At 43.7% G+C, this 27,892-nt stretch overlaps 1 protein-coding gene across 1 annotated transcript; it reads left to right on the top strand.

Annotated features, from left to right (window-relative positions):
* The first annotated feature begins 5,082 nt into the window (after positions 1 to 5,082).
* On the top strand, positions 5,083 to 25,823 carry LOC139445706 (protein SHQ1 homolog). The gene is made up of 14 exons (XM_071226904.1): positions 5,083 to 5,247; positions 10,338 to 10,405; positions 11,460 to 11,524; positions 13,016 to 13,141; positions 13,820 to 13,974; positions 15,069 to 15,181; positions 16,109 to 16,215; positions 17,126 to 17,179; positions 18,957 to 19,057; positions 20,977 to 21,030; positions 21,683 to 21,806; positions 23,111 to 23,231; positions 23,885 to 23,924; positions 25,252 to 25,823. The coding sequence occupies exons 1-14, from the start codon at positions 5,173 to 5,175 to the stop codon at positions 25,756 to 25,758; spliced, it is 1,710 nt and encodes a 569-aa protein (XP_071083005.1). The 5' UTR covers positions 5,083 to 5,172; the 3' UTR covers positions 25,759 to 25,823.
* Positions 25,824 to 27,892: the final 2,069 nt, after the last annotated feature.

The following is a 27,892-nucleotide window of genomic DNA, read 5'->3' as shown; positions in this document are numbered from 1 at the left end:
TTCCTTGTGCAGAGTTCTGTCCCTTGGGCACACCAGAAACCTATGTTCGCTTCGAATCCAGGATGGCCCCGATTGTGGATCAGGTTAACAGCACTATACCCGTCCTTGTGTGTTTTACCAAATCGGTAAACGTCCGAGACCCGCATCACTTCGGGCTTTCCTCCCACATTTAGCTCATACGCCACGATACAACTGGAATACTGTTCAAAGCGGCGTTCAACTCCACTCACTCACTCACTCACTCAATCACTCACTCAATCACTCACTCAATCACTCAATCACTCACCTGTCAACACCATAGACATGTTCTTGGGCCCCTTCAGTACAGACCTCATCACATCTAGGTGTACTCCTACATAAAGCTGTCGACCTGTGAAGATCCGGGCTAGAATGGGTCTTCTGCAACCCATTCACATGCTTGTCGTAAGAGGCAACTAACGAGAACGCGTGGTCAGGCTCGCCGACTTGGTTGGTGCATGTCATCGTATACCAAATACGTAGATCGATGTTCATGTTGTCAATCTCTGAATTTTCTGGTCCTGACTCGATTATTTACAAACCGCCGTCATATAGCTGGAATATTATTGCGCTAAACAACAAGCAAACATAGCTGACTCGCCCTGATATAACTAAAAATGGCGTCACTCCTCAATGCAAGTAGATAACGCAAGATTGTTTGTAACACATCAGGCCAGATGGTAAATAGTATAAGCGCGTTCCAGCAAGTGTGTGTTGAATTAGGTCGGAGACGATTATTGTGTTAACATGACGACAGAAAATAGAAATATTTGAGTCGGCATGTCCGTATATATTATTACCATCAATGTTATTGTGAGGACAAGAACTGACTAAGTACGAACCATGTTAAAGTGTATATACGAGTATACTACTCCACTTTTTATAGGGATCTGTTGTCTGTTATCTAGTGTGTATTTAAAATAAATGACCTCTCTGATTATCCCTATCAAAAGTTGAATGGTATAACAATTCACTAAGGTTAATAACATGAGTCACACTTAGATTGATTGATTGTTGTTTAACGCCGCACACAGCAATATTCAAGCTAAATGACGGCGGTCTGTGAATAATCGAGTCTGGACCAAACAATCCAGTGATTAATATCATGAGCATCGATCCACTCAATTGGGAACGATGACATGCATCAACCAAGTCAGCGATCCCGTTAGTCGCCTTTTACGACAAGCATAGTCACCTGAGTCACACCAATTAAGAAGGTGAAAGAGTAAATGTTGAGAGTCAGTAGAATTTCAGCTATACCACGGTGCCCTGTAAATATTCCGCATCCAGGCTAAACAAACCAATGTTTGATAGCATGAGCATCGCCCTTCCCCAGTCGGGGTACGCATTCAGCCAAGTCGCAGAATCTGACCACCCAATTTTCGTCGGCTCTTAAATCAAACAATGGACTATGAGAACAGGTCCACATTCCTCGCCGTGGTAACACGCGTATACAGACGAATGAATCAATTCAAATATTATAAAAAGCCAGTTTTTTTCCCTGGCAAAAGCCGACATTTATGCCATGAATATGAAAGGAGGTAAGATGAATATATTAACATTGCTTTACACCATAAAGCGTGTTACATGACTACAATCCTAACAGACGCGTAACGCATGTACACAACAACAGCAGACCGTTATATAACACCTAAGTTATTCTCAATTGTGAAAGGTTTGAAGTTTTCAAGAGGATATATCGCCAACAACATCCCTCATCAGTATACCTGCACCTAGAGGTCACATCGACGGAAGATTTCAGTAGGCTGTTACACTTAAATTTACTGAGCAGAGTCGTCTTTTAGGCGTGCCAGAACTCGCTAGTTGTGGGTTCGAATCCCAGATTGTCGCTGGTATGAACTAATGACCCTAGGATTGTCGGCACCTATCACTTTTTTGGCTTTTCATACATAACATCAAAACATTTAAAAGTTCGAATCCTCAAAATACAACTTCTCTGTACATTTTACTATCCTCTATTCCTAACACTAAAGGGGCGGTCGGATAGCCTAGTGGTTAAAGCGTTCGCTCGTCACGCCGAAGACCCGGGTTCGATTCCCGACATGGGTACAATGTGTGAAGCCCATTTCTGGTGTCCCCCGCCGTGATATTGCTGGAATATTGCTAAAAGCGGCGTAAAACCATACTCACTCACTCACTCCTAACACTAAAATAAAGTTATGATTGATTTACCTAAATTTATTCTCGGTGCTATCTTCTAACAAAATTCAGCAATCTTAACCGTTCCATATTCGATCTGCAAATGTGAACGACTTTGTACGGATGGATGCATGCATACATACATATTCGCGATTCGCTAGTCACGCCAAAGGCCCGGGTTCGATTCCCCTCATTGGTATAATTTTGAAGCCCATCTCTGATGTGATATGAGTAAAACCATAATCATTCACCCGATAACAAGGGTTTACTACTTTACAAGTAAACATGAAACGATATGGAAAATATCTGTTGACGCCGAGTTGGCGATAGACATGTTTTGCAAATCCTGCAATCGACTGAAATCCGCACGGCAGTTTACGAATCGGATGTCGATTTCGTTACACGATTTTGATTGGACTATGCCATGTTGTTTATTCAGCAAGGCTACGTGGGCCATCGGACTATGTCACAGCAGTTGTACAGCAGCCATTATTATAGTTAAAATCAGTAGTTTTGTCCTTAATTGCATAGACTTATAAATATACATAGCCAAATTTCTAATGATATTACATTTATCACTTGACATCAAGATATTGAATTTATGTAATGTGGGAAATACATAGTAGTTTCCTGGAATGTTTTGTTCACGCAATTCGGCATACACCGAGCATACAAACAAGAAATGATACTCATCCTCAACGAAACCTTTTTTTACAAACATTGCAAAACCTTTCATTTCTTGGAACATTTGCATATCTGCCGGTCTCAATTTTTATATTGGTGAGAACTACATCTAAACTTTGCTAAAGCTACACGAAACTTATGGATAGAAATATACTTAATATAATACTCTTGACACACAATAGATTTTTACTTAGAGTAATTGAATGTTTTTGCACCATGTGACAAGGATGCATGCCAGTCTTGCTGATAAATACATTTTGCTAAATTCTGATAAAAATTATTGAATACTACCAATGCTTTAATTATCCCAAATATTGCCAAATCCCATTTTAAATAATTCATTTCTTAACTTTGAAGCCCAATTGCTTTTACCACGACTCATATCTAACAATATCATATTATAGCATTTCTTTGGTCTGGCATGGATAATAATTTATACCAATATTTTATACACCGCTTGTAGGCATAAATACATACAAGGTATCTCCCACATTCACCACGTACAACATGATTTGGGGTTTACGATTTCACGCCAAGAAAATATTTGCATTATGACATGAACGCTTACAATCTGAGTCAATTTCCTATCCCCATATTTCGGCACCATGCAATAAAATTGACATCACTTTACTATCTAAAACTTTGAAGAAAACATCATACGGCAAGGGTCTAAGTTTCGACAAATATTTCACGATACCAAATAATACCTTTTTAGATTGCAACGAAGAATTCGTAAAGTGCTTGTTCCAGGTTAACTGACTAGAAACTATTATACCAAATACTTGTACGATGAAAGACATTCAATGCGATCGCCCACAAAATACCATTTATCACGCCTAGAAAGGATACCATCGTTCTTAAGAACCACAATTTTAGTTTGATCTAGGTTTACGTTTAGGTCATATTGATGACAATACTGTTGTAACGTGTTATTTCCTTTTTGTAAACCCCCAGTTGTGTCTGATGACAGCGCCATCCGCAAACAAAAGTAAGAATAAATGAGTCAAGTCTGGATGCAACTGGATGGCAGAATAGCATGATTTTTCTACTTCATCAACAAGATCATTAATAAACAATGAAAACAACAAGGAACTTAAGACACATCCCTGACGAACTCCCACCTTACAGTCAAACATATCTGAAACTAACGTATTAAATTAAATTAAATTATTATTTACACTTTTATAAATAGACTCGATACAACTCAACATTTTTGGCGAGACTCCCTTGTGTTGTAGAACTGACCATAATTTAGAACAATTAACTAAATCGAAGGCCTTAGCCAAATCCACAAATAAAACATATAATTTGCCTTGCTTTTTCCCCATGAGACGACCAGCAACAGACCAATCCGAGCTCGAACCGCCGGGTTATACTCTGAAAAACTAGTTCACCAAGAACGACCCATATGTATGACCCCGTGTGTACTGGATTCTCCGGAAACTCATATAAAGGCCATTATAAGCCCAAAAATATATATAACACTATTAATTTGTCGCATACCTACAAAACAAATAAAGCGGCATGTATTTTGTTTCCAACGCGGCATACAAATATAAATGCACAATTATTTAGCCACAACACGTGTGTTGTATCTGAACAAGAAGTGTATGTATTCGTACTTGCAAGAAAGAAAAACGTAAATGCATACATAATTTTTTCTACAACCAAAAAACACGATAGTGTTTCTGATATACATTGCAGTGAGGAGTTCATTTCTACGAACAAAGCAAAATATAGACATTTTACAGGCGACTCCTCCGATTTGATCATTGAGGGCGACGTCGTAAGCTTTTAAGAGGCGAGTAACGGGATCGGGTTGTCAGGCTCGCTTACTCGGTTAATGCATGTCATCGTATCCAAACTGCGACGATCAATGCTCATGTTTTCAATCACTGGGATGTCTGGTCCAGACTCGATTATTTTCAGACCGGCTGGAATATTGCTGAGTGCGGCGTTAAACAACAAACAAACATTGAGGACATTCAGAATATTTTAATTGCGATCAATATTCAAGTTAATACACAATCAGAATGTTCTAGTATACTCTTTTTAATATGGGTCCTAAAGACATCAACCGAATAATGAGAATGAGATTTTCGGCTGAGTGAACAGTGTTATCGAAACTCCTTGCACAGCTATTACTACCAACGCTGCGAGGAGATTGTATTTATCATCCAATACGCGAGCACAATTTCCAGATTATGCGGAACTTGTAAGATGGCGCTCCCCATGTGACATGTGTGAATCAAAACAACGTGATTTTTGCTAAACTACTGCGTTTTAATCGCAATTTTGCTACTTTTCAAGATGTTGACACCCTCCTTTGAGTTATTTCAAGATGATATATTTCTAACTATTGCCATCAAGGCTCCATTTACAAAGGTACTTTTGCGTCGAACATAATGTGCATCAAATCCTAAACCTAACAATAAGAGATTATGACAATTTAAAGGACTGGAAATTCATGAGAGCGATGGGGGTGGTGTGTGTTGTTGTTGTTGTTTTTGTTTGGAGATGGGGTGGTGTGTATTGTTGTTGTTTGGAGATGGGGTGTTTGTTGTTGTTGTTGTTTGGAGATGGGGTGGTGTGTGTTGTTGTTTGGGGATGGGGTGGTGTGTGTTGTTGTTGTTTTGGGATGGGGGGGTGGTGTTTGTTGTTGTTGTTGTTTGGGGATGGTGTGGTGTGTTGTTGTTGTTGTTTGGGGATGGGAGTGGGTGTTGTTTGGGGATGGGGGTGGTGTGTGTGTTGTTGTTGTTTGCAGATGGGGGTGGAGTGTGTTTTCTTGTTGTTGTTCGGGGATGGGGATGGTGTGTGTGTTGTTGTTGTTGTTTGGGGATGGGGGTGGTTGTTGTTTGGGGGTGGGGATGGGGGTGGTGTGTGTGTGTGTTGTTGTTGTTTGGGGATGGGGGTGGTGTGTGTGTTGTTGTTGTTGTTGTTCGGGGATGGTGTGTGTGTTGTTGTTGTTTGGGGATGGGGGTGGTTGTTGTTTGGGGGTGGGGATGGGGGTGGTGTATGTGTGTGTTGTTGTTGTTGTTGTTTGGGGATGGGAGTGGGTGTTGTTTGGGGATGGGGGTGGTGTGTGTTTTGTTGTTGTTGTTCGGGGATGGGGATGGGGGTGGTGTGTGTGTTGTTGTTGTTGTTCGGGGATGGTGTGTGTGTTGTTGTTGTTGTTTGGGGATGGGGATGGTGTGTGTGTTGTTGTTGTTGTTTGGGGATGGGGGTGGTTGTTGTTTGGGGGTGGGGATGGGGGTGGTGTGTGTGTGTGTTGTTGTTGTTTGGGGATGGGGGTGGTGTGTGTGTTGTTGTTGTTGTTGTTCGGGGATGGTGTGTGTGTTGTTGTTGTTTGGGGATGGGGGTGGTTGTTGTTTGGGGGTGGGGATGGGGGTGGTGTATGTGTGTGTTGTTGTTGTTGTTGTTGTTTGGGGATGGGAGTGGGTGTTGTTTGGGGATGGGGGTGGTGTGTGTTTTGTTGTTGTTGTTCGGGGATGGGGATGGGGGTGGTGTGTGTGTTGTTGTTGTTGTTCGGGGATGGGGATGGTGTGTGTGTTGTTGTTGTTTGGGGATGGGGGTGGTTGTTGTTTGGGGGTGGGGGTGGTGTGTGTGTGTGTTGTTGTTGTTGTTGTTTGGGGATGGGGGTGGTTGTTGTTTGGGGGTGGGGATGGGGGTGGTGTGTGTGTGTTGTTGTTGTTTGGGGATGGGAGTGGGTGTTGTTTGCAGATGGGGGTGGTGTGTGTGTTGTTGTTGTTGTTGTTGTTTGGGGATGGGTGTGTGTGTTGTTGTTGTTGTTTGCAGATGGGGGTGGTGTGTGTGTTGTTGTTGTTGTTGTTCGGGGATGGGGATGGGGGTGGTGTGTGTGTTGTTGTTGTTGTTCGGGGATGGTGTGTGTGTTGTTGTTGTTGTTTGGGGATGGGGGTGGTTGTTGTTTGGGGGTGGGGATGGGGGTGGTGTGTGTTTTGTTGTTGTTGTTCGGGGATGGGGATGGGGGTGGTGTGTGTGTTGTTGTTGTTGTTTGGGGATGGTGTGTGTGTTGTTGTTGTTGTTTGGGGATGGGGGTGGTTGTTGTTTGGGGGTGGGGATGGGGGTGGTGTGTGTGTGTGTTGTTGTTGTTCGGGGATGGGGATGGTGTGTGTATTGTTGTTGTTTGGGGATGGGGGTGGTTGTTGTTTGGGGGTGGGGGTGGTGTGTGTGTGTGTTGTTGTTGTTGTTGTTTGGGGATGGGGGTGGTTGTTGTTTGGGGGTGGGGATGGGGGTGGTGTGTGTGTGTGTTGTTGTTGTTGTTTGGGGATGGGAGTGGGTGTTGTTTGCAGATGGGGGTGGTGTGTGTGTTGTTGTTGTTGTTGTTGTTGTTTGGGGATGGGGGTGGTGTGTGTGTTGTTGTTGTTGTTGTTCGGGGATGGGGGTGGTGTGTGTGTTGTTGTTGTTGTTTGGGGATGGGGGTGGTGTGTGTGTTGTTGTTGTTGTTTGGGGATGGGGGTGGTGTGTGTGTTGTTGTTGTCGTTTGGGGATGGGGGTGGTTGTTGTTTGGGGGTGGGGATGGGGGTGGTGTGTGTGTGTGTTGTTGTTGTTGTTTGGGGATGGGAGTGGGTGTTGTTTGGGGGTGGGGATGGGGGTGGTGTGTGTGTTGTTGTTGTTGTTGTTGTTTGGGGATGGGTGTGTGTGTTGTTGTTGTTGTTGTTTGCAGATGGGGGTGGTGTGTGTGTTGTTGTTGTTGTTGTTCGGGGATGGGGATGGGGGTGGTGTGTGTGTTGTTGTTGTTCGGGGATGGTGTGTGTGTTGTTGTTGTTGTTTGGGGATGGGGGTGGTTGTTGTTTGGGGGTGGGGATGGGGGTGGTGTGTGTGTGTGTTGTTGTTGTTCGGGGATGGGGATGGGTGTGTGTGTTGTTGTTGTTGTTTGCAGATGGGGGTGGTGTGTGTGTTGTTGTTGTTGTTGTTCGGGGATGGGGATGGGGGTGGTGTGTGTGTTGTTGTTGTTGTTCGGGGATGGTGTGTGTGTTGTTGTTGTTGTTTGGGGATGGGGGTGGTTGTTGTTTGGGGGTGGGGATGGGGGTGGTGAGTGTGTGTGTTGTTGTTGTTGTTGTTTGGGGATGGGGGTGGTGTGTGTGTTGTTGTTGTTGTTCGGGGATGGTGTGTGTGTTGTTGTTGTTGTTTGGGGATGGGGGTGGTTGTTGTTTGGGGGTGGGGATGGGGGTGGTGTGTGTGTTGTTGTTGTTGTTGTTGTTTGGGGATGGGGGTGGTGTGTGTGTTGTTGTTGTTGTTCGGGGATGGTATGTGTGTTGTTGTTGTTGTTTGGGGATGGGGGTGGTTGTTGTTTGGGGGTGGGGATGGGGGTGGTGTGTTGTTGTTGTTGTTTGCAGATGGGGGTGGTGTGTGTGTTGTTGTTGTTGTTGTTCGGGGATGGGGATGGGGGTGGTGTGTGTGTTGTTGTTGTTCGGGGATGGTGTGTGTGTTGTTGTTGTTGTTTGGGGATGGGGGTGGTTGTTGTTTGGGGGTGGGGATGGGGGTGGTGTGTGTGTGTGTTGTTGTTGTTCGGGGATGGGGATGGGTGTGTGTGTTGTTGTTGTTGTTTGCAGATGGGGGTGGTGTGTGTGTTGTTGTTGTTCGGGGATGGTGTGTGTGTTGTTGTTGTTGTTTGGGGATGGGGGTGGTTGTTGTTTGGGGGTGGGGATGGGGGTGGTGTGTGTGTGTGTGTTGTTGTTGTTCGGGGATGGGGATGGGTGTGTGTGTTGTTGTTGTTGTTTGCAGATGGGGGTGGTGTGTGTGTTGTTGTTGTTGTTGTTCGGGGATGGGGATGGGGGTGGTGTGTGTGTTGTTGTTGTTGTTCGGGGATGGTGTGTGTGTTGTTGTTGTTGTTTGGGGATGGGGGTGGTTGTTGTTTGGGGGTGGGGATGGGGGTGGTGAGTGTGTGTGTTGTTGTTGTTGTTGTTTGGGGATGGGGGTGGTGTGTGTGTTGTTGTTGTTTGGGGATGGGGGTGGTGTGTGTGTTGTTGTTGTTGTTTGGGGATGGGGGTGGTTGTTGTTTGGGGGTGGGGGTGGTGTGTGTGTGTGTTGTTGTTGTTGTTTGGGGATGGGAGTGGGTGTTGTTTGCAGATGGGGGTGGTGTGTGTGTTGTTGTTGTTGTTGTTGTTTGGGGGTGGTGTGTGTGTTGTTGGTGTTGTTTGGGGATGGGGGTGGTGTGTGTGTTGTTGTTGTTGTTGTTCGGGGATGGTGTGTGTGTTGTTGTTGTTGTTGTTTGGGGATGGGGATGGTGTGTGTTGCTGGTGTTGACATTAGGGGGGAAATGATAATGCGAAGGAATCGGAGGAGGGGGATAACAGTTGTTTGTTATTGCACAAATTAAAAGAATTTTAGATTTCAACATTATTTAGGGACAGGTCATATTGAGGGATGAAAAATGTTACATGTATTTGTGGGGCTATGAACAAAATGTCACATAAAATGGAGAGGGTGGGGGCAGCAAAATAGGATACTGCCGCTGACAGGGTCTCTCTCGATCTGGGTACCATCGAAATGTACCTTGGGTACAAATCGATATATTAAATTGTACCCAGACTTCGGTGACCATGTCGTTTTGCATGTCATGGTATCCCAATTGCATGGATCAATGCTCATGATGTCAATTATTGGATTGTCTGGTCGAGACTCAGTTATTTACAGACTGCAATCATATAGCTGGAATATCGCTGAAAGCGGCGTTAAACAACAAACACACGAAAAATACAACAGATCATGACAGATGTTCCATATAGTCGTTTTCTGCTGAGTGGAGAAGAGATGTCTGTCTTTTTTGGGGTTACCTATCTCATTTCTTGTAACAAATTAGTCCTGAGTAATCTTTGAATTTACCTTTGTATCTATTTGACACATATGTATAATCACCTTTCAGTGATGGGCAAACTGATAAGTGGTGACTGAAACATGTAACCATCACAGGTTCATTAACAAGTTCAAAAATCTCTTCTATCACGATTATTAAGTTGGCCATTTTGACATCCTGTACTTGATGTATTACGATGCGCTGTCATTGTGACTGACTGACTCACCCAAAGATAATATTATTTGAATAAATTTGTTGTAAACAAACTACAACAGATGTTCCTGTTAAGCATACAGTTAAGCATACATACGCTCATGTCACCTCTTTTTGAAGAAGTATTTTATTCCGGCGTACATCTGGTTGTTGTATGGTTCAGTGTAAATATGAAGACACATGTACCACTTTAAAATTAATAATATTATAAAAATAAAATAAAATAATAAAATTGTGTATAGATCAAGGCCTATATCCTTTGAGGTAAAAATATAGTAGTTATGAAAAATGACTTTCACTGTGTGTAAGTTCATTTGAGTATGAACCTTCATAGAGTTAGGGCCAATCTCTATGAACATCGGAGCTTCTTAAATAAACTGAGATACATTTTCATTGTGGGTAAGAAAATACATAAATCCATGTGGACCCCTGTTTTCTTTTACAGGTGTCGGAGACCGAGATATTCATTGAAGACAGTGACTTCAAGTTCTACTCAAAGCCATATTTTCTGAGGTTAGTAAATACCATAAGAAGCTCAGTTTCCTTTCCTAACCATAATGATAATAATAGGCCTATTTATATTGCACTATATCAACACCACAGGGGCATGCTCAAAGTGCCACACTATTATTACCCCGGTCAATGGATGCCCAATAGTTAAAGGGGAAGTGTAAACGCAAAAATCACTTTCTTTCTTTTTCTAAACAAAACGCAATTTTAGGATTAGTTAGTATCTGTGTTTGAAAATATACACTCATGTTTTTCACAGTGAAAGTAGGAAGCTCACAATAGTGTGAAAATGCTATGCCGTTATGAGGCCTTCGTTTTTCGAGCTAAACAGGCCTGAGTAATCCCCCTTAAATTATGACGTAATTGGTGCCAATTCAACTGTGTCCCTGTCTATTCTCAACGCAAAAGATATCAAGTACCAGTTTGCGGTAAAACAACATGGCTTACGACACACTCCGGCGCAGTGGTGACTCAGCATAACACTATGCTGGCTGGCATCTGAGACGCTAGAATCACACACCTCGTGAGGCGGCTCTAACAAAGCATGATGGCGTCATAATGTTTATCAATTGGCACCAATGACGTCATATTGCAAGGGGCATAAGCCATGGTGTTTTTGTTATGGAAATAGAACACTTGGTAAATGTGAAAAATATATTAATTAATTGTGTTATTTTTATATTTTTGTCTACGACACTTCTAGGTTAACACTTTTAATGTTGAAAAAGTACAAGAAAAATAGGTTCATTTCCATGTGAACTTGCCCTTTAAGGTACCATAAGGACTAGTAGAAATTTGTCATTTTTAAGGTCTTTATCATGTTATCATTATAAGGACTAGTGGGCTAAAACTGTTAGTTTCTACCACTGTGGATCATTGCACATAATCATGATAATGTCAGTCATTGCATTATCTGGTCAGAGAGGATTATGGCTACAATATTGCCAAGTGTCTTGTTACTCATCAAACAGAACCAGAACTGTAGTGGCTTGGTTAATGCACAGGTTAGACGGCACAAACACTCATGCTTCTAGTCCTTATGTGTTTTCTCTTGCAGACTCAATCTACCTGGCAACATTAGAGAAGATGGTAGAGAGACGGCCAACTATGATGCTGATAAAGGTGAGTGTAAGGGAATTAGTCGGATGTGATTCATGACTTGTGTTTGATGACATGCTTGATGAGATGTATTTTATGATGGCATGTGCTGTGATGACATGCTTGATGAAGACAGGGGTGGTCGGGTAGCCTAGTGATTAAAGCGTTCACTCGCCACACCGGGTTCGAATCCCGACATGGGTACAATGTGTGAAGCCCATTTCTGGTGTCCCCCGCCATGATACTGCTGGAATATTGCTAAAAGCAGTGTAAAACCAAACTCACTCACTCATTTGATGAAGACACATTTACTCGATGATAAGCATCATAACAAGTATTTGATGATATCATGCCGGATGATAACAAGAATAAGATGATGACGAGTCTCGTTAAAATCAGATCTTAGTTTTCTCTGCCTCTAAACAAAGATCTGAGGACATCCCATTACGGGTCACGTCAGAAGGACCCTTTGCGAATTTTGACCGACCACTGAAATGACTAACAAGAAGTCGACATCAGCCAATTAGAAAGCAGCTTTCTCAAGCTTTACGGCACACGTTTCAACCTGGGGACTTCCATTTCAGACTACGCTTGAAAAATATGTTGACACAGTTCTCGATTAAAATTTTGAAAACTGAACAAGTGAACATTCTGGTATGTCTAATATATGGTTGCGATTGTACAGCAGTGCTTCCCACGTCCTGTGCAACGCCTCCTCTGTTCAAATGTTTATCCCACAGAAGCGAGAGATAGACAATATTTTTGACGGAATTGGTCGTACGGTCTGTAACTGTCGTTTTGAATACCCCATGTTAACCTTTTCAAGGTTGCATGATTAGAAAACACATTCCGACTGTCACTTTCATGATCTGGTAAGCAACGCTTTAATTGGTCGGATGTAAGGGTGTTCTGGGATGTCCTTAGCCAGAACTAAGATCTGATTTTAATGAGATTGGATGATGACAAATATTTGGTTCTCAGGCCATACATTTTATATTCATATTGCGAAGACTGGCTGCCAAGTGTTCTAATGTGAAATGTGTGCTACATCTGCTATATAAGTGTGTTGGTCATAATTTCACCTCACCCACATCAGTCAGCATGAAGTGTGTGGATGTGCCTGCTTGTTATGGAAGGGTCACACTCAATACAGGATAATGAATAAATTTCATGATGCTTTTCGATTATTTACAGACCGCCATCATATAGCTGGAATATTGCTGAGTGCGGCTTAAAACAACAAACAAACATACTTTATCCTAAAGTAAATAGATAACAAGTCTTCAAGCTAACCTTTTTGGCTTATAGAGCACACTATTTGGTCAAGCTTCAGTTGATTTTCACAAAAGACCCAAAGTGGTTAACATGTTTGCTTGTGGAGCCAAAGACCTGGGTTCGAGTTCCCACATTGGTACAATGTATGGAGCCCGTTTCTGGGGTCCTCAACCAGGATATTGCTGGAACCTACTCTCTCACCTTACCCAAAAAGAGTTAATTAGTGTTTCCTCCCGCCAGGTACATTCACCATCCGAGCACCCAAGCAGACTCCAGGACAGGTGTTTGAGGGTCTGGACATGCTCACCAAGCTGTTGGCCCCTCGGGGAGACGGATCAGCCAAACAGCCCACCATTGAAGTCATGGGTACGCTCAGACTAGCTTCACATCATCATCATCATCTTAATCATCATCGATTCCGGGGTAGAGTAGGTCTTCAGCAACCCATGCTTGCCGTAATAGGTGACTATGCTTGTCGTAAAAGGCGACTAATGGGATCGGGTGGTCAGGCCTGCTGACTTGGTTGGTGCTTGTCATTGATCCCAATTGCGTGGATTGATGCTCATGATATTAATCACTTGATTGTCTGGTCAAGACTCGATTATTTACAGACCGCTGTCATATAGCTGGAATATTGCTGAGTGCGGCGTTAAACAACAAACCAACCAACCAACCAATGGACACCTGAATAAGGATGATACCCGTGATGTAGTAATACAGATAGAGTGTCTGCCCGGAGAGCGGAAGGTAAGTGTTTTGAACCCCTGGCAGCATCCTACCAAAAGACGTTAAAAGATGGTACTTGTTGCATCCCTCCCTGGCGCTCGGCATTAAGGGACTAAAACAAGGACTGGTCGGCTCGGAGTCAGTATACTGTGTCGAGTGGCATCCATGTTAAACTGCGGCATGGTATCTCAGTGGGTTGGCACTATAAAACCGGTACTAGTCCGAACTAGTACAAGCAGCCTCACACATGCATACACATCACTAAAATATGCAATGATTTTGAAGGGGATGTTAAACCCCATCTCCCCTCACCTTCAGGGGAGGAGTCCATGCTGCCAAGTGATGCCCTTGATGAGGAGGAGGACATTGACTGGTCAGTGGAGCAGACGCCATTCATTGAGACATCGGTGCTGGCAGATGGACACAAGTACGGCTTCGGCTGCCTGAGATCTGGGGTCTTCAAGAGACTGCAGGTAGGCGCCAACAACGTCAACAGTTGTGTTGATCGTTACTATCTGTGTTGACAGCTGGGTATTTTGCCAGTAGTCATCTTGGTTATAATGCCCCATGTGAGATACCATGAAATACTGTCTAACTACAAATATAAACAATAAAGTAATTGGTTTCATCATGTTCATGGTGTATTGCTTTCTTCAAAAAAGTTATCTGAATATACTGCAATATAATTAGGTTGTCTTGTCAACATGATCAATTTTGCAGTTTAGATTGATTTTAGATTTTCAGGTCTCACCTCATGCACAATGAAAAATATTTTTGAAATTTTATTAAACGAATTTGTTTATAGCAGTGTATAACAATTGAAATATATATGCCATTTTTTTCAAACACAACAGCATGCTCAGTGCAGATGAATATGTTATAGCTGGGCATTGTTTCATACCAGCTTTATAGAGAAAGCTATTTTTGGTATTACTCAGACTTTTGTGTACAAGATGTAATTACATTTGGCACAGGTGTCGTCAGTAGTGAGGATCAACACATAAATTCTTTTTTTGAAGTTTTGACCTTGATTTGACCTTTGCATGTTGACCATTCTCCCAAATGTATTTCCTGTAAATATCATCTCTTCCAAAACCACAAGACAATAAAACCGAAACGTCACATACTTGTTGCTGCCAATGATAACTCAATTTCTTCAAGAGGTTTGAATATGAATTATAATAACTGGCATTGCAGTGATGTTGAAAAATCTGTTTATGACAAATTTATGAAATTTGGTAGTTGTTTTGTTTTTTTGGTGGAAATGTTGATATTTTTTGTGCAAATGTTGAAATTTTGACCTTGTTTCTGACCATGTTGTAAACTTCTCTCAAACTGTGACACTGAAGGAGCTGAACTTTGCCAAGTCTGTTTCTCCTTATGATGACAATCATGACATCATATTTTGTTGAATAATTAGTATTAGTTTAGTATTTATGCAGAAAATATTTGCATACCAACATTTTAGACAGTTGACTACCAGGTGAGCTTCAGTGCCAGGACACTATTTTCTATATCAGCCTAACCAAGACTTGTATATGAAGGATGATTTATCCGTGTGTTCCAGTCGGAGCTGTGTGAGGTGGTTGATGTGAGAGACCCGGACTCCGTGGCTCCGGGACAGAGGCGGTCACAGAGGAAGGAGGAGGAGGCCAACAAGTTTGATGATGACCACTACCTGTGAGCATCTTTGGTTTTCTCATTAGGGGCTTAGGGGTAGAGCAAGGCCCACTCATTTGTTTGTACGATAAATGACAACCAAGTGGACATTGTTGGAAACAGATGGTCAGACTTGGTGACTTGGTTGATGGTGCTCCACTACCCTACCCCCAGCCTAGATTGTTGCTCACAATGTCGATCACTGGATTGTCTGGTCCAGACTCAATTATTTACAGACCACTGTCATATAGCTGGAATATTAGTGCAGCATAAAACAACAAACAAACAAACAAACAATCAATACTGGTCTTGGTTGATGGTGTGTCATCAACCCCCACCCCCAGCCTAGAATGCTGCTCACAATGTCGATCACCGGATCACTGTTCCATCTATTATTTACAGGCTTCCCTAATGTAGCTGCAATATTGCTGAGTGTGAAGCTAAACAACAACCAAACATGAACTAATTTCACTTTCTCCACCTTATAGAACTGTAACCATGCATGTAGTATTTTAATAGTCTCCATTCTTGTCATAAAAGGTGACTATGCTTGTAAGAGGCGACTAACGAATTAAATTGGTTGATACATGTCATCGATCCCAATTGCGTGGATCGATGCTCATAATGTCAATTTCTAGATTGTCTGGTCCAGACTCGATTATGTATATAGACTGCTATCATATAGCTGGAATATTGCTGACTGTGGCATTAAACAACAAACAAACAAACAAACAAACAAACAAACAAACAAACAATCAATACTGGTCTTATGATAAGTGTCCCGAAGGACCGTGATCAAAAGATTGGTGAATAACAAATAGATGAAGTAATGTTGACCTTGACCTCTGACCCATTCACTCACTCACGTACCCTGAGATAGATTTGATTTTTATGTGAATGTTATGGATTGTGCGAGATGTTACTTATGTGTAACTGATGTGTTGACAGAGCGGACCTCTACCAGGACGACATTGTGCAGCATCTGTTGTCATTCAGGCCACCGTGGGACACACTGTGGAAACAGCTCTCGAAGGGCGGGAAGAGGAGGGACTTAGGTAGGGCTGGATGCTATACACTTATACCACTCACACGACATCAACATGACAACTTAGTCAGTCTGCTAACCCAGGTCAATATTTATTAGGACAAACAAACTCATGGTGTGGTTCTGATTACATGTTCAAATATTGTTGGTAGGTATGTGGGTGGGTTGTTGGGTAGGCAGGTGCATTCTTCAATCTCATTAAAATCAGATCTTAGTTCTCTCTACCGCTAAACAAAGACCTGAGAACACCCCATTCAGGGTCACGTCAGACCGACCTTGCGCGAACTTTGACCGACCAAGGGAATGACTGACAAGAAGTCGACATTAGCCAATGAGAAGGCCGCTCTCTCATGCTTTACGATACAAATTTCAAATTGGCGACTACGCTTCGAAACATATTTTGACAAATTCTCGATTAAAAATTTCAAACCTGACCAAAAGAAGATTCTTGAAAGGCTAATAGATGGTCTAAATTGTATGGATTCAGTCATTAAGCCTGTAACTATTGTTCGGAATGCCCCGTGTTAAAGTTTTCTGGGTTGCATGATTAGAAATCACATTCCGACTGTCACTTTCATGATCTGGTAAGCCACGCTCTGATTGGTCGGATGAAAGGTCATTCTGACATGACCCGTAATGGGATGTCCTCAGATCTTTGTTTAACAGTAGTGAGAACTAAGATCTGATTTTAATGAGATTGTTGATTCTTAAAAAAATCTACTACTAAAAGAATCAGGGTCAGCTCCTTAATTTATGATGACAATTTTTATTGGCCATTTGGAAGCTCATGGAGTTCACTAATGTAAAGTCCTCAGCCAGGCCACTCTCACATTGTCAAGTCAAACATGCTTTCACTTTATTCATCTTCTTAACCTGAAGCAAGTTGTCGCAAATGTAACTATACCCTTGTGTATTTGTAGTGACCTTGACAGAGGAAGAGAAGGAGAAGATGAGGAAGCTACCCAACAAAGAATGTATCCTTCTTGTGGGGTGGTGGGCTAGCCAAGACATTAAAGTGTTCGATCATTATGCCAAAGACCTGTGTTCAATTGTACCCATGTATGAAGCCCATTTCTGGTTTCCCCAGCTGTGATATTGCTGGAATATTGTTAAATGTGGAGTGTGCAGATTATTTCAGCCAGTTCTTCTGGGTGGGGGTGCCCTGGTGGCTCACTCATGTTTGGTGCCGCCCTTCACACTGCAGAGTCATACTTCTGGCCATACATTGTCATTACTGCTGTTAAGCATGCCAGACGCCTTTGGTCATGTCCAAGTGAGTGAGTGAGTTGGGTTTAACGCTGCTTTTAACAGTATTCCAGTTATATAACAGCGTGTCAGCTTAATGTGGTGGAAAGCCTGAAGTGATGCAGGTCTCAGACATTTACCACCTTGGTGAATCCCACGAGCAAGGGTATGGTGCTGACAAACCTAGAAACATAATCGGGGCGAACTGGGATTCGAACCCACAATCATAGGTTTCTGGCGTGTCCAAGGGACGCAACTCTGCACAGCGAATCACGGTGCCTTAGACGACTGGACCACCCGTGCCCCCAGTTATGTCCAAGATTCACTCTGATTTCAAGTTTGTCAGATAACTCTGCCCGGTCTCTCTCACAAGCTAACACATGTGTTATAACTGAAATACTGTTAAACCAAACCACACAGACTCAGCTGTCTACCTATACACTGTAACACTGTAGTGATCAGAGGGGACTGATTCAGGCCTTCAGGTGTGTCGCTGATTTACCTGGTCCAAACTTGATGATTCCTTGATATAGCTGGCATATTTTTATGTGAACATCCACTCACTCATCTCCATGACATCAACAATATCTATAATAGGAAGGGGGGCGGTCGGGTAACCTAGTGGTTATTGCGTTCGATCGTCACGCTGAAGATCCGGGTTCGATTCCCGACATGGGTACAATGTGTGAAGCCCATTTCTGGTGTCCCTCGCTGTGATATTTCTGGAATATTGCTAAAAGCGGCGTAAAACCCTACTCACTCACTATAATAGGAGTGGTGGTTATGGCCAGGGGTGAAATGATTCATCAGTGCACCAGTGGATCTCAAATTTTCATCTGACAATACGGTACATGATACATTTGTTTTGTGTATCAATACAAGACGATACATTTACTGAAATAAGTTACCTACTACTCATTGAATAACACCCAACCCAGGGCTTTTGTCAGTCAAATATTGCAAAATGTTCTCAAGTTCACTGCTAAATATAACCGTTTGGACAGGTGTCTACAGCTAGGTTCTTATTTGAACCTACTCTAAAATATTTATAGCCAAGAAATTTCCCCATGATTTAAGGTAAATATGCGTATCGCAATACGTATCATATCGTATCGTGACCTCGGTATCATGATAGGTATCGTACCCTGGCCTTGCTGTATCGTTTCACTCCTAGTTACAGCTCGTGAGTTATCGGGGGAGAGAAAATCAAAAGGTCAATGATGCCTATGAGAAGGTCACACGTCACAATATGTATATGGTATATTTAGATCACCTGAACTGAAGGCGGCGTCAATGCTGGTCCACTAGAAGTTGACAAACACCTCTTCATGACGTAACTTACATATCAGCCAAGTATTAAATGTTTAATTTCCTCAGACTTGTAATATCTTAACATTCTTCGATGCTTCTGGGGTGTTGCTTTTGGCATAACATGAGGTGTTCATTTCACAATTGTCTTTGATAATATCAGTACCAACTCTTGTACTGTTTCCTTGACGATGGGAGATTTGATTGACAGCAGCCTGCTTCCATCGGTGTACCTAGGCCTGGTTGATATCATCTTCTGCTACATGTACAGTTACCGCGTCACGGAAGGGGAACACAATGTAAGTGGGTCCTGTAGGTCGAGTGAGCACTACAACAGGAAGTCCTGTAGGTCGGGTGTACAGTACAACAGGAATGGGTCCTGGAGGTCGGGTGAGCTGTACAACAGGAAAGGGTCCTGTAGGTCGGGTGTACAGTACAACAGGAAGTCCTGAAGGTCGGGTGTTCAGTACAACAGGAAAGGGTCCTGTAGGTCGGGTGAGCAGTACAACAGGACTGGGTCCTGTAGGTCGGGTGTACAGTACAACAGGAATGGGTCATGTAGGTCGGGTGTACAATACAACGGGAAGTCCTGTAGGTCAGGTGAGCAGTACAACAGGAATGGGTCCTGTAGGTCGGGTGTACAGCATAACAGGAAAGGGTCCTGTAGGTCGGGTGTACAGTACAACAGGAATGGGTCCTGTAGGTCGGGTGTACAGTACAACAGGAATGGGTCATGTAGGTCGGGTGTACAGTACAACAGGAATGGGTCCTGTAGGTCGGGTGTACAGTACAACAGAAAGTCCTGTAGGTCGAGTGTACAGTACAACAGGAAAGGGTCCTGTAGGTTGGGTGAGCAGTACAACAGGAATGGGTCCTGGAGGTCGGGTGAGCTGTACAACAGGAAAGGGTCCTGTAGGTCGGGTGTACAGTACAACAGGAAGTCCTGAAGGTCGGGTGTTCAGTACAACAGGAAAGGGTCCTGTAGGTCGGGTGAGCAGTACAACAGGACTGGGTCCTGTAGGTCGGGTGTACAGTACAACAGGAATGGGTCATGTAGGTCGGGTGTACAATACAACGGGAAGTCCTGTAGGTCAGGTGAGCAGTACAACAGGAATGGGTCCTGTAGGTCGGGTGTACAGCATAACAGGAAAGGGTCCTGTAGGTCGGGTGTACAGTACAACAGGAATGGGTCCTGTAGGTCGGGTGTACAGTACAACAGGAATGGGTCATGTAGGTCGGGTGTACAGTACAACAGGAATGGGTCCTGTAGGTCGGGTGTACAGTATAACAGAAAGTCCTGTAGGTCGAGTGTACAGTACAACAGGAAAGGGTCCTGTAGGTTGGGTGAGCAGTACAACAGGAATGGGTCCTGTAGGTCGGGTGTACAGTACAACAGGAAAGGGTCCTGTAGGTCGGGTGTACAGTACAACAGGAATGGGTCCTGTAGGTCGGGTGTACAGTACAACAGGAATGGGTCCTGTAGGTCGGGTGTACAGTACAACAGGAATGGGTCCTGTAGGTCAGGTGAGCAGCACAACAGGAAGTCCTGTAGGTCAGGTGTACAGTACAACAGGAATGGGTCCTGTAGGTCGGGTGTACAATACAACAGGAATGGGTCCTGTAGGTTGGGTGTACAGTACAACAGGAAAGGGTCCTGTAGGTCAGGTGTACAGTACAACAGGAAAGGGTCCTGTAGGTCGGGTGTACAGTACAACAGGAATGGGTCCTGTAGGTTGGGTGTACAGTACAACAGGAATGGGTCATGTAGGTCGGGTGTACAGTACAACAGGAATGGGTCCTGTAGGTCGGGTGTACAGCACAACAGGAATGGGTCCTGTAGGTCGGGTGTACAGTACAACAGGAATGGGTCCTGTAGGTCGGGTGTACAGTACAACAGGAATGGGTTCTGTAGGTCGGGTGTACAGTACAACTGGAAGTCCTGTAGGTCGGGTGTACAGTACAACAGGAATGGGTTCTGTAGGTTGTGGTATATCTAATTCGAAAATAAAATTTAAGCAATTTGGTGAGAAACTGAGAAAGTGTCGTTTGAATGACATGATTGTAACTTACTAAGATTGCAAATTGTTCTCAAGCTGTTCGTAAGACTAAATGTTTTCATATTGACTTTCCATATCCTAGATTTGATTACATGCTCGTTTAGCCTTGTGACTGAGCATGTACATTTGACTGTAATGTTGGACACTTGCCCCTTTTGTAGGTGGAGTCAGGTTGGACAATCTCTAAGCTGAGTGCCACCCTCTCCTGGCTGGAGGTAGGTCTACAACTCTGTATAACGGTTGTCAACTAAGTAGTACAGCCGAAACTCCACAACTCATTGATATTGCAGTATAACTTTGAATGATATCAAATACTCTGACGTGTATGATATTTGAATGATGAATAACCTTTGAAAATATATTTATACATATTACCTCATGCTGACTCATACTACTTGCTTATCTCAACTCATTTCTGAAAGGTAGTGGAAACTTTCTAAACTGTGTTCCTGGAGAACAGAAAAAACAGCTCACCAGAGTGCATGCGCACCGGAAACATGCACAGCTCTTAACTAAAAGTTACTCTCAGAGCAATGTAACTACACTCCTAAGTGTAGCTGTTAGCTAAATGTTACTCTCAGAGCAATGTAACTACACTCCTAAGTGTAGCTGTTAGCTAAATGTTACTCTCAGAGCAAATGTAACTACACTCCTAAGTGTACCTGTTAGCTAAATGTTACTCTCAGAGCAAATGGAACTACACTCCTAAGTGTACCTGTTAGCTAAATGTTACTCTCAGAGCAAATGGAACTCCAATCCAAATATTTTAAGAATGTCTATAAGTACAGCCCCAGGGTGTTGCAACAATCAGATTGATCCTCACTCACTCACTCACTCACTCGCTCACTCTGCCTGCCTTCCTTGTAGACGTTCTCCAGCCTGCAGGAGATGCTGGTCACCTGCTACAGAAGGTGCTTGTGCTTCCCCCTGCATCGCCACTGGAGCTTGCTGGAGACTGTGACGGAGGACACCTGTAGGGTGCTGGCACTAGGTAAGTCTGGGTGGGGGCGTGTGTAGGGTGCTGGCACTAGGTAAGTCTGGGTGGGGACATGTGTAGGGTGCTGGCACTAGGTAAGTCTGGGTGGGGGCGTGTGTAGGGTGCTGGCACTAGGTAAGTCTGGATGGGGGCGTGTGTAGGGTGCTGGCACTAGGTAAGTCTGGGTAGGGGCGTGTGTAGGGTGCTGGCACTAGGTAAGTCTGGGTGGGGACTGGTGTAGGGTGCTGGCACTAGGTAAGTCTGGATGGGGGCGTGTGTAGGGTGCTGGCACTAGGTAAGTCTGGGTGGGGACATGTGTAGGGTGCTGGCACTAGGTAAGTCTGGATGGGGACTGGTGTAGGGTGCTGGCACTAGGTAAGTCTGGATGAGAACTGGTGTAGGGTGCTGGCACTAGGTAAGTCTGGATGGGGACATGTGTAGGGTGCTGGCACTAGGTAAGTCTGGGTGGGGGCGTGTGTAGGGTGCTGGCACTAGGTAAGTCTGGATGGGGACTGGTGTAGGGTGCTGGCACTAGGTAAGTCTGGGTGGGGGCGTGTGTAGGGTGCTGGCACTAGGTAAGTCTGGATGGGGGCGTGTGTAGGGTGCTGGCACTAGGTAAGTCTGGGTGGGGACTGGTGTAGGGTGCTGGCACTAGGTAAGTCTGGATGGGGGCGTGTGTAGGGTGCTGGCACTAGGTAAGTCTGGGTGGGGACATGTGTAGGGTGCTGGCACTAGGTAAGTCTGGGTGGGGACATGTGTAGGGTGCTGGCACTAGGTAAGTCTGGATGGGAACTGGTGTAGGGTGCTGGCACTAGGTAAGTCTGGATGGGGACGTGTGTAGGGTGCTGGCACTAGGTAAGTCTGGGTGGGGACTGGTGTAGGGTGCTGGCACTAGGTAAGTCTGGGTGGGGGCGTGTGTAGGGTGCTGGCACTAGGTAAGTCTGGATGGGGTACGTCTGTAGGGTGCTGGCACTAGGTAAGTCTGGATGGGGTACGTCTGTAGGGTGCTGGCACTAGGTAAGTCTGGATGGGGACGTGTGTAGGGTGCTGGCACTAGGTAAGTCTGGATGGGGTACGTCTGTAGGGTGCTGGCACTAGGTAAGTCTGGATGGGGACGTCTGTAGGGTGCTGGCACTAGGTAAGTCTGGATGGGGACGTGTGTAGGGTGCTGGCACTAGGTATGTTCTGAGGGGGGGGTGGGGGGGGGGTGCGTAGGTGTTTTGAATAACTTCGCCAAGATGGGGCTATGGCTCTTTATATTTCTGGAAGAGGTACACATATCACACTTGTCTGTATTATCAGATTACCCGTCATTGTAGGTCGCAGGCAGGTTCTGAAGTGTCTGCTGGACATACAGACAATCTTGACGGACACAGACCAAAGATACATTCTGAATGATCTCTACATCAATGACTACTGTGTGTGGATCCAGGGCGTCAGGTACGGAGGAAACTGTCAACTCAGTAAATAACATTTTAGCATGTTAACTCACTGGAGTGTCCATCACGGAAAAGTGGAGTCCTGGTTACATTTCTAGTTGTGTTGTTCGGTCAGTTTACTGTAAACAGCTTTATTTCTGCGCTGTTAAAATATTGCGAATACCACACCAAAGACAATACTGCGACGAGATATTTTTGCGAGTTGCCGTGTTGAGATGACCCCTCGATTACCAAACAATAGACAGCTTCTCTCCGAAGCTAGTTAATCTGAGTTGGCCGGAAAGTTGACCGGAAGAGATTGCAAGGGGTAACAGTGACACTAATTGGTCTGTTTACACTGTCATTTGTGATGTATTGTGTGACCATTCTGCATTCATTTGTGTTTTTAACTTATTGAGTAACTTGTGGTTTTGGTTGATGATTTCAACATTTGATGACGTGTTGCAATGAATAAAGTATGTATGTATTATTTATACTTATTTTTGTGTTTTTAATTTTTGCGATTGAGTCTCGTTGGCAAAACTCGCTATAATAAAACGGTCGCAAAAAATTCCCTGTTTACAGTATATGATTCACATCTATTATTTAATGTGTTTGTTTGTATGATTGTCATATTTGTGTTTATCTAATTGTGAGTTTCTATTTCTGTTGAAGGAACGAGAAACTGGACAGTCTTGCAGCAGCATTGAGAAAGGTACAGTACTCATGTTGTCCGAGTCCAGCCATAGTTGGAGGGGACATTAACAGTGGGCTTCACACATCACACCGCGATGAAGTGCAAACCTGGCGAGATTCAGGGGTAGCATTCGTCCCTGTATCCCATGCTGGTCGTAAGAGATGGCTTATGTGGGTCAGGGGATCAGGCTGTGTGACAGTGACTGTCCATGATGCTCCAGTATCTTGTTGCTTATGTTTTTCCATCTCTTGTATGCCTTGACCAGATTTGATTATTTACAAGCCACTCACACAGCTTTTGTTTGTTTGTTTGTTTGTTGTTTAACGCCACACTCAGCAATATTCCAGCTATATGACAGCGGTCTGTAAATAATTGAGTCTGGACCAGACAATCCTATGATTGATGGTACGAGCATCGGTACATGCAACTGAGATACAATGACATGCATCAACCAAGTCAGCGAACCTGACCACCCATTCCGATGTCACCTATCATGACAAGCATATTTGCTTTTCACGGCAAGCATGGGTTGCTGAAGACCTTTACTACCCCGGATCTTCACAGGTCTGTCGGGGCGGTCGGGTAGCCTAGTGGTTAAAGCGTTCGCCCGTCACGCCGAGGACCCGGGTTCGATTCCCGACATGGGTACAATGTGTGAAGCTCATTTCTGGTGTCCCCTGCCGTGATATTGCTGGAATATTGCTAAAAGCGGCGTAAAACTATACTCACTCACTCACAGGTCTGTCACACAGCTGGTGTTGTACTGATTGTAGTGCTCAGAAACATTCACACACCTACTTTTGATGGAGATCCACAAGATCAATTTGTTTGGGGTTTATTTGAGCTCTATTGAAGCTATGTGTATTTCAGAAAGCGATTGTAGTGCTATGATTGTCCTCCTTGAACACAGAAGCTAAGACCAACCACTAAGATAGTTTTGTGAATCAGGGCACACTTGCACAAAGCAATCTTAGCACAACTATTGTAAGCCTACGTTGAGGTATGGGAGTTCTGATCATCTTAGCGCTAAGATCGCTTTGTGCAAGTGGGCCCAAGACACAGAGATCTTTCTCTCCAAGAGAATAAACTCACTGGGATATCAGATAAAAATATAGGCCCCTGGCCCCTATAGTGTTTGTAAGAAGCAACCAACTGTATCTTGCCGAGTTCTTTAATTGTGCGTACTCGTACCGTGATGGCGGTGATCATTGCTCACTATATTGATCACTGCCTTGTCTGAACCAAACTCGATTACTGTACAAGCCGCCGCAACATAGCTGGAATTCTGATGAAGACGTTCAACTACAAAAAAAACAAAAAACTAAGAGAATGAATTTTGTTTCAGATAAACCTTCGTAAAAGTGATGTTGATTTGTCTCTGGAGGAGCTTGAGGCTGCAGCTCATTCAGCGATGGAGGAACAGGAAGGAGTTGTGAGGAAGCTGGAGAAACTGTCATTGAAGGCCACTTCAGACACAGATAGTGACGACAGCTCAGAGGAGGACGAGGAAACGGATAGTGAGGAGGATAGTGAGGACACAGATAGCAGTGTTCACTCCACAGATGATCATAACACTAACACTCTTAAAAAGGAAAAGAGAACACATTGTGATGACATCAACACACAAACTGATGACTCTGTCACACCAACTGATGACACAGTCCAACAAACTGATGACACAGTCCAACAAACTGATGACACAGTCCAACAAGCTGATGCCACAAACACAGAAACTGATGACACGAACACAGAAATTGATGACACGAACACACAAACTGATGACACAAGCACACAAACTGACGACATGGTTCATGCACAAATGTCACCAGAACTCAAAAGGCTTCAACTGTAGCTGAGAAAACGGTATCAGGACTTGTGTGAGGATGAAGTGAAGACAGAGGGAATATTTGTCGAAAGAATCACAGTTGTTTGCTGATGTAAAATACATTTACAGATATTGGTGATCTTCATGTTGTTTTTTCAAGGTCAAAGACTTTGCTATTGAATATGTTAAATTACATGCAAATGATCTCACTGCTCATCGGGGGGCCAAGTCGTCTAAGGTGCCGTGATTCACTGTGCAGAGTTGCGTCCCTTGGGCACGCCAGAAACTAATGATTGTGGGTTGGAATCCCGGTTTGACCCGATTATGTTTCTAGGTTTGTCAGCACCATACCCATGCGGGGAGGTCGGGTAGCCTAGTGGTTAAAGCGTTCGCTCGTCACGCCGATGACCCGGGTTTGATTCCCGACGTGGGTACAATGTGTGAAGCCCATTTCTGGTGTCCCCCGCCGTGATATTGCTGGAATATTGCCAAAAGCTGCGTAAAACTATAATCACTCACTCACCCCATACCCGTGCTCGTTGGTTTCACCGTAGTGGTAAACGTCTGAGACCTGCATCACTTCAGGCTTTCCTCCCACATTAAGCTGACACACTGTGATATAACTGGAATACTGTTAAAAGTACGGGGTGTAGAGCTTGATGAGAAAATCAATTTCACTCTGTAAATACTAGATCTTAATACTAGATCTTGATCCTAGACTCTGTGTGTGTGTGTGTGTGTGTGTGTGTGTGTGTGTGTGTGTGTGTGTGTGTGTGTGTGTGTGTGTGTGAGAGAGAGAGAGAGAGAGAGAGAGAGATTTTTGGGGGCACAGGTGGCCCAGACGTCCTATCTATCCTGCTGATAGATAGGAACTTTTCATATAGCTTCTTATTGGAAAGATGGTCCTCGAAACTAATGCTCACTGCCTTTTCAATTACTTTAGATAGAAACAAGATTTGACACAGGTCTAATGCTTAGCTGAACGTATAATGGCTTCAGCTTCCATGTCCATGAAAGTTACCAGATTAGTTTGCATCACGGTACACAGGCTCATCATACTAACAGAATCAGTCAACCCGTGAAGATTCGGGGTAGAAAAGCTCTTCAGCAACGCATGTTTGCTGTAAAAGAAGACTATGCTTGTCGTAAGAGGCGACTAACGGCATCGGGTGGTCAGACTCGCTGACTTGGTTGATGCATGTCATCGATCCCAATTACGTGGATCAATGTTGATGATGTCTATCACTGGATTGTCTGGTCCAGACTCACTTGTATACAGACCGCCCGCATATAGCTGGAATATTGCTGAGTGCTGTGTTAAACATCAAACCAACCAACCACGAATTAGTAATAAAATAATAAAGACACAATAACAGTATAATAATTTTTATTTCCAACATATACCACTGTACAGAATAATAGATTATTTACATGAACAATCTGTTTGACCCCCTCCCAGGCCCTGCTCGGTGGTCACTGAGGACCAATAGAATGGCATTTGTAAACAGAGGAATATAACGATCACACTCAAGTGGAGATACAAGGAGAGGAGGAACAATAAGATCAACCACAGCCTTCATGATGTCAAAACCAAGGTTTTGGACTATTTTAGCATCTTCACATTTCATCAGAATTTGATTCTGCATATACAATCATCTAAGACTGGGTACACAAGACATTCCTTATTCCAAATCATTGTTCAATATTGCATACAAGATCTTATACACATTGGACATTTAGCAAACATTGTTTTGGTCATCAATTAATTTACAGAAACCCTATTTCACAAAAGTTGATCATATCTATATATTAAATCATTAATTGGTTAATCAATTTTACCATTGAGGATCCCACACCTTACCCTAACCAGTACAATGGCATAAAAACACAGGTCGACTGGTTATCCTAACCAAGCCGACTCCTCCAGAGATGTGTACTGCAGCTGTTTACAGATCATGATTGGACATGGCGTATCTAGTCTAAAATCCTATTCCTTAGTTGGAGTATAATGTAAGCAAGCCCTATCTGGTTACAAATGTTTCTGTATACATAATGTGGATAGTCCACTGGTGAGCAGTTAGTAAAAGTTAAAATTGGAATTGCAGAAAGACGCATAAAAGATCTACCATGTAACGGTGAAGCCTGTATGACAAGTGGATTC

Source organism: Haliotis cracherodii, unplaced genomic scaffold (assembly GCF_022045235.1).
Source record: "Haliotis cracherodii isolate W230 unplaced genomic scaffold, xgHalCrac1.p SCAF_6, whole genome shotgun sequence".
In the NCBI taxonomy this organism is placed as follows: Eukaryota; Metazoa; Mollusca; class Gastropoda; order Lepetellida; family Haliotidae; genus Haliotis; species Haliotis cracherodii.
This window is presented reverse-complemented; position numbering and strand designations above follow the sequence as displayed.

Excerpts from the sequence above, each read along its gene's own strand:
- LOC139445706 (XM_071226904.1), top strand. The coding sequence starts at position 5,173 with ATGTTGACACCCTCCTTTGAGTTATTTCAAGATGATATATTTCTAACT. Across the intron at positions 13,142-13,819 it reads GCCCACCATTGAAGTCATGG|GGGAGGAGTCCATGCTGCCA; the intron begins GTACGCTCAGAC and ends CCTCACCTTCAG. Across the intron at positions 13,975-15,068 it reads GGGTCTTCAAGAGACTGCAG|TCGGAGCTGTGTGAGGTGGT; the intron begins GTAGGCGCCAAC and ends CGTGTGTTCCAG.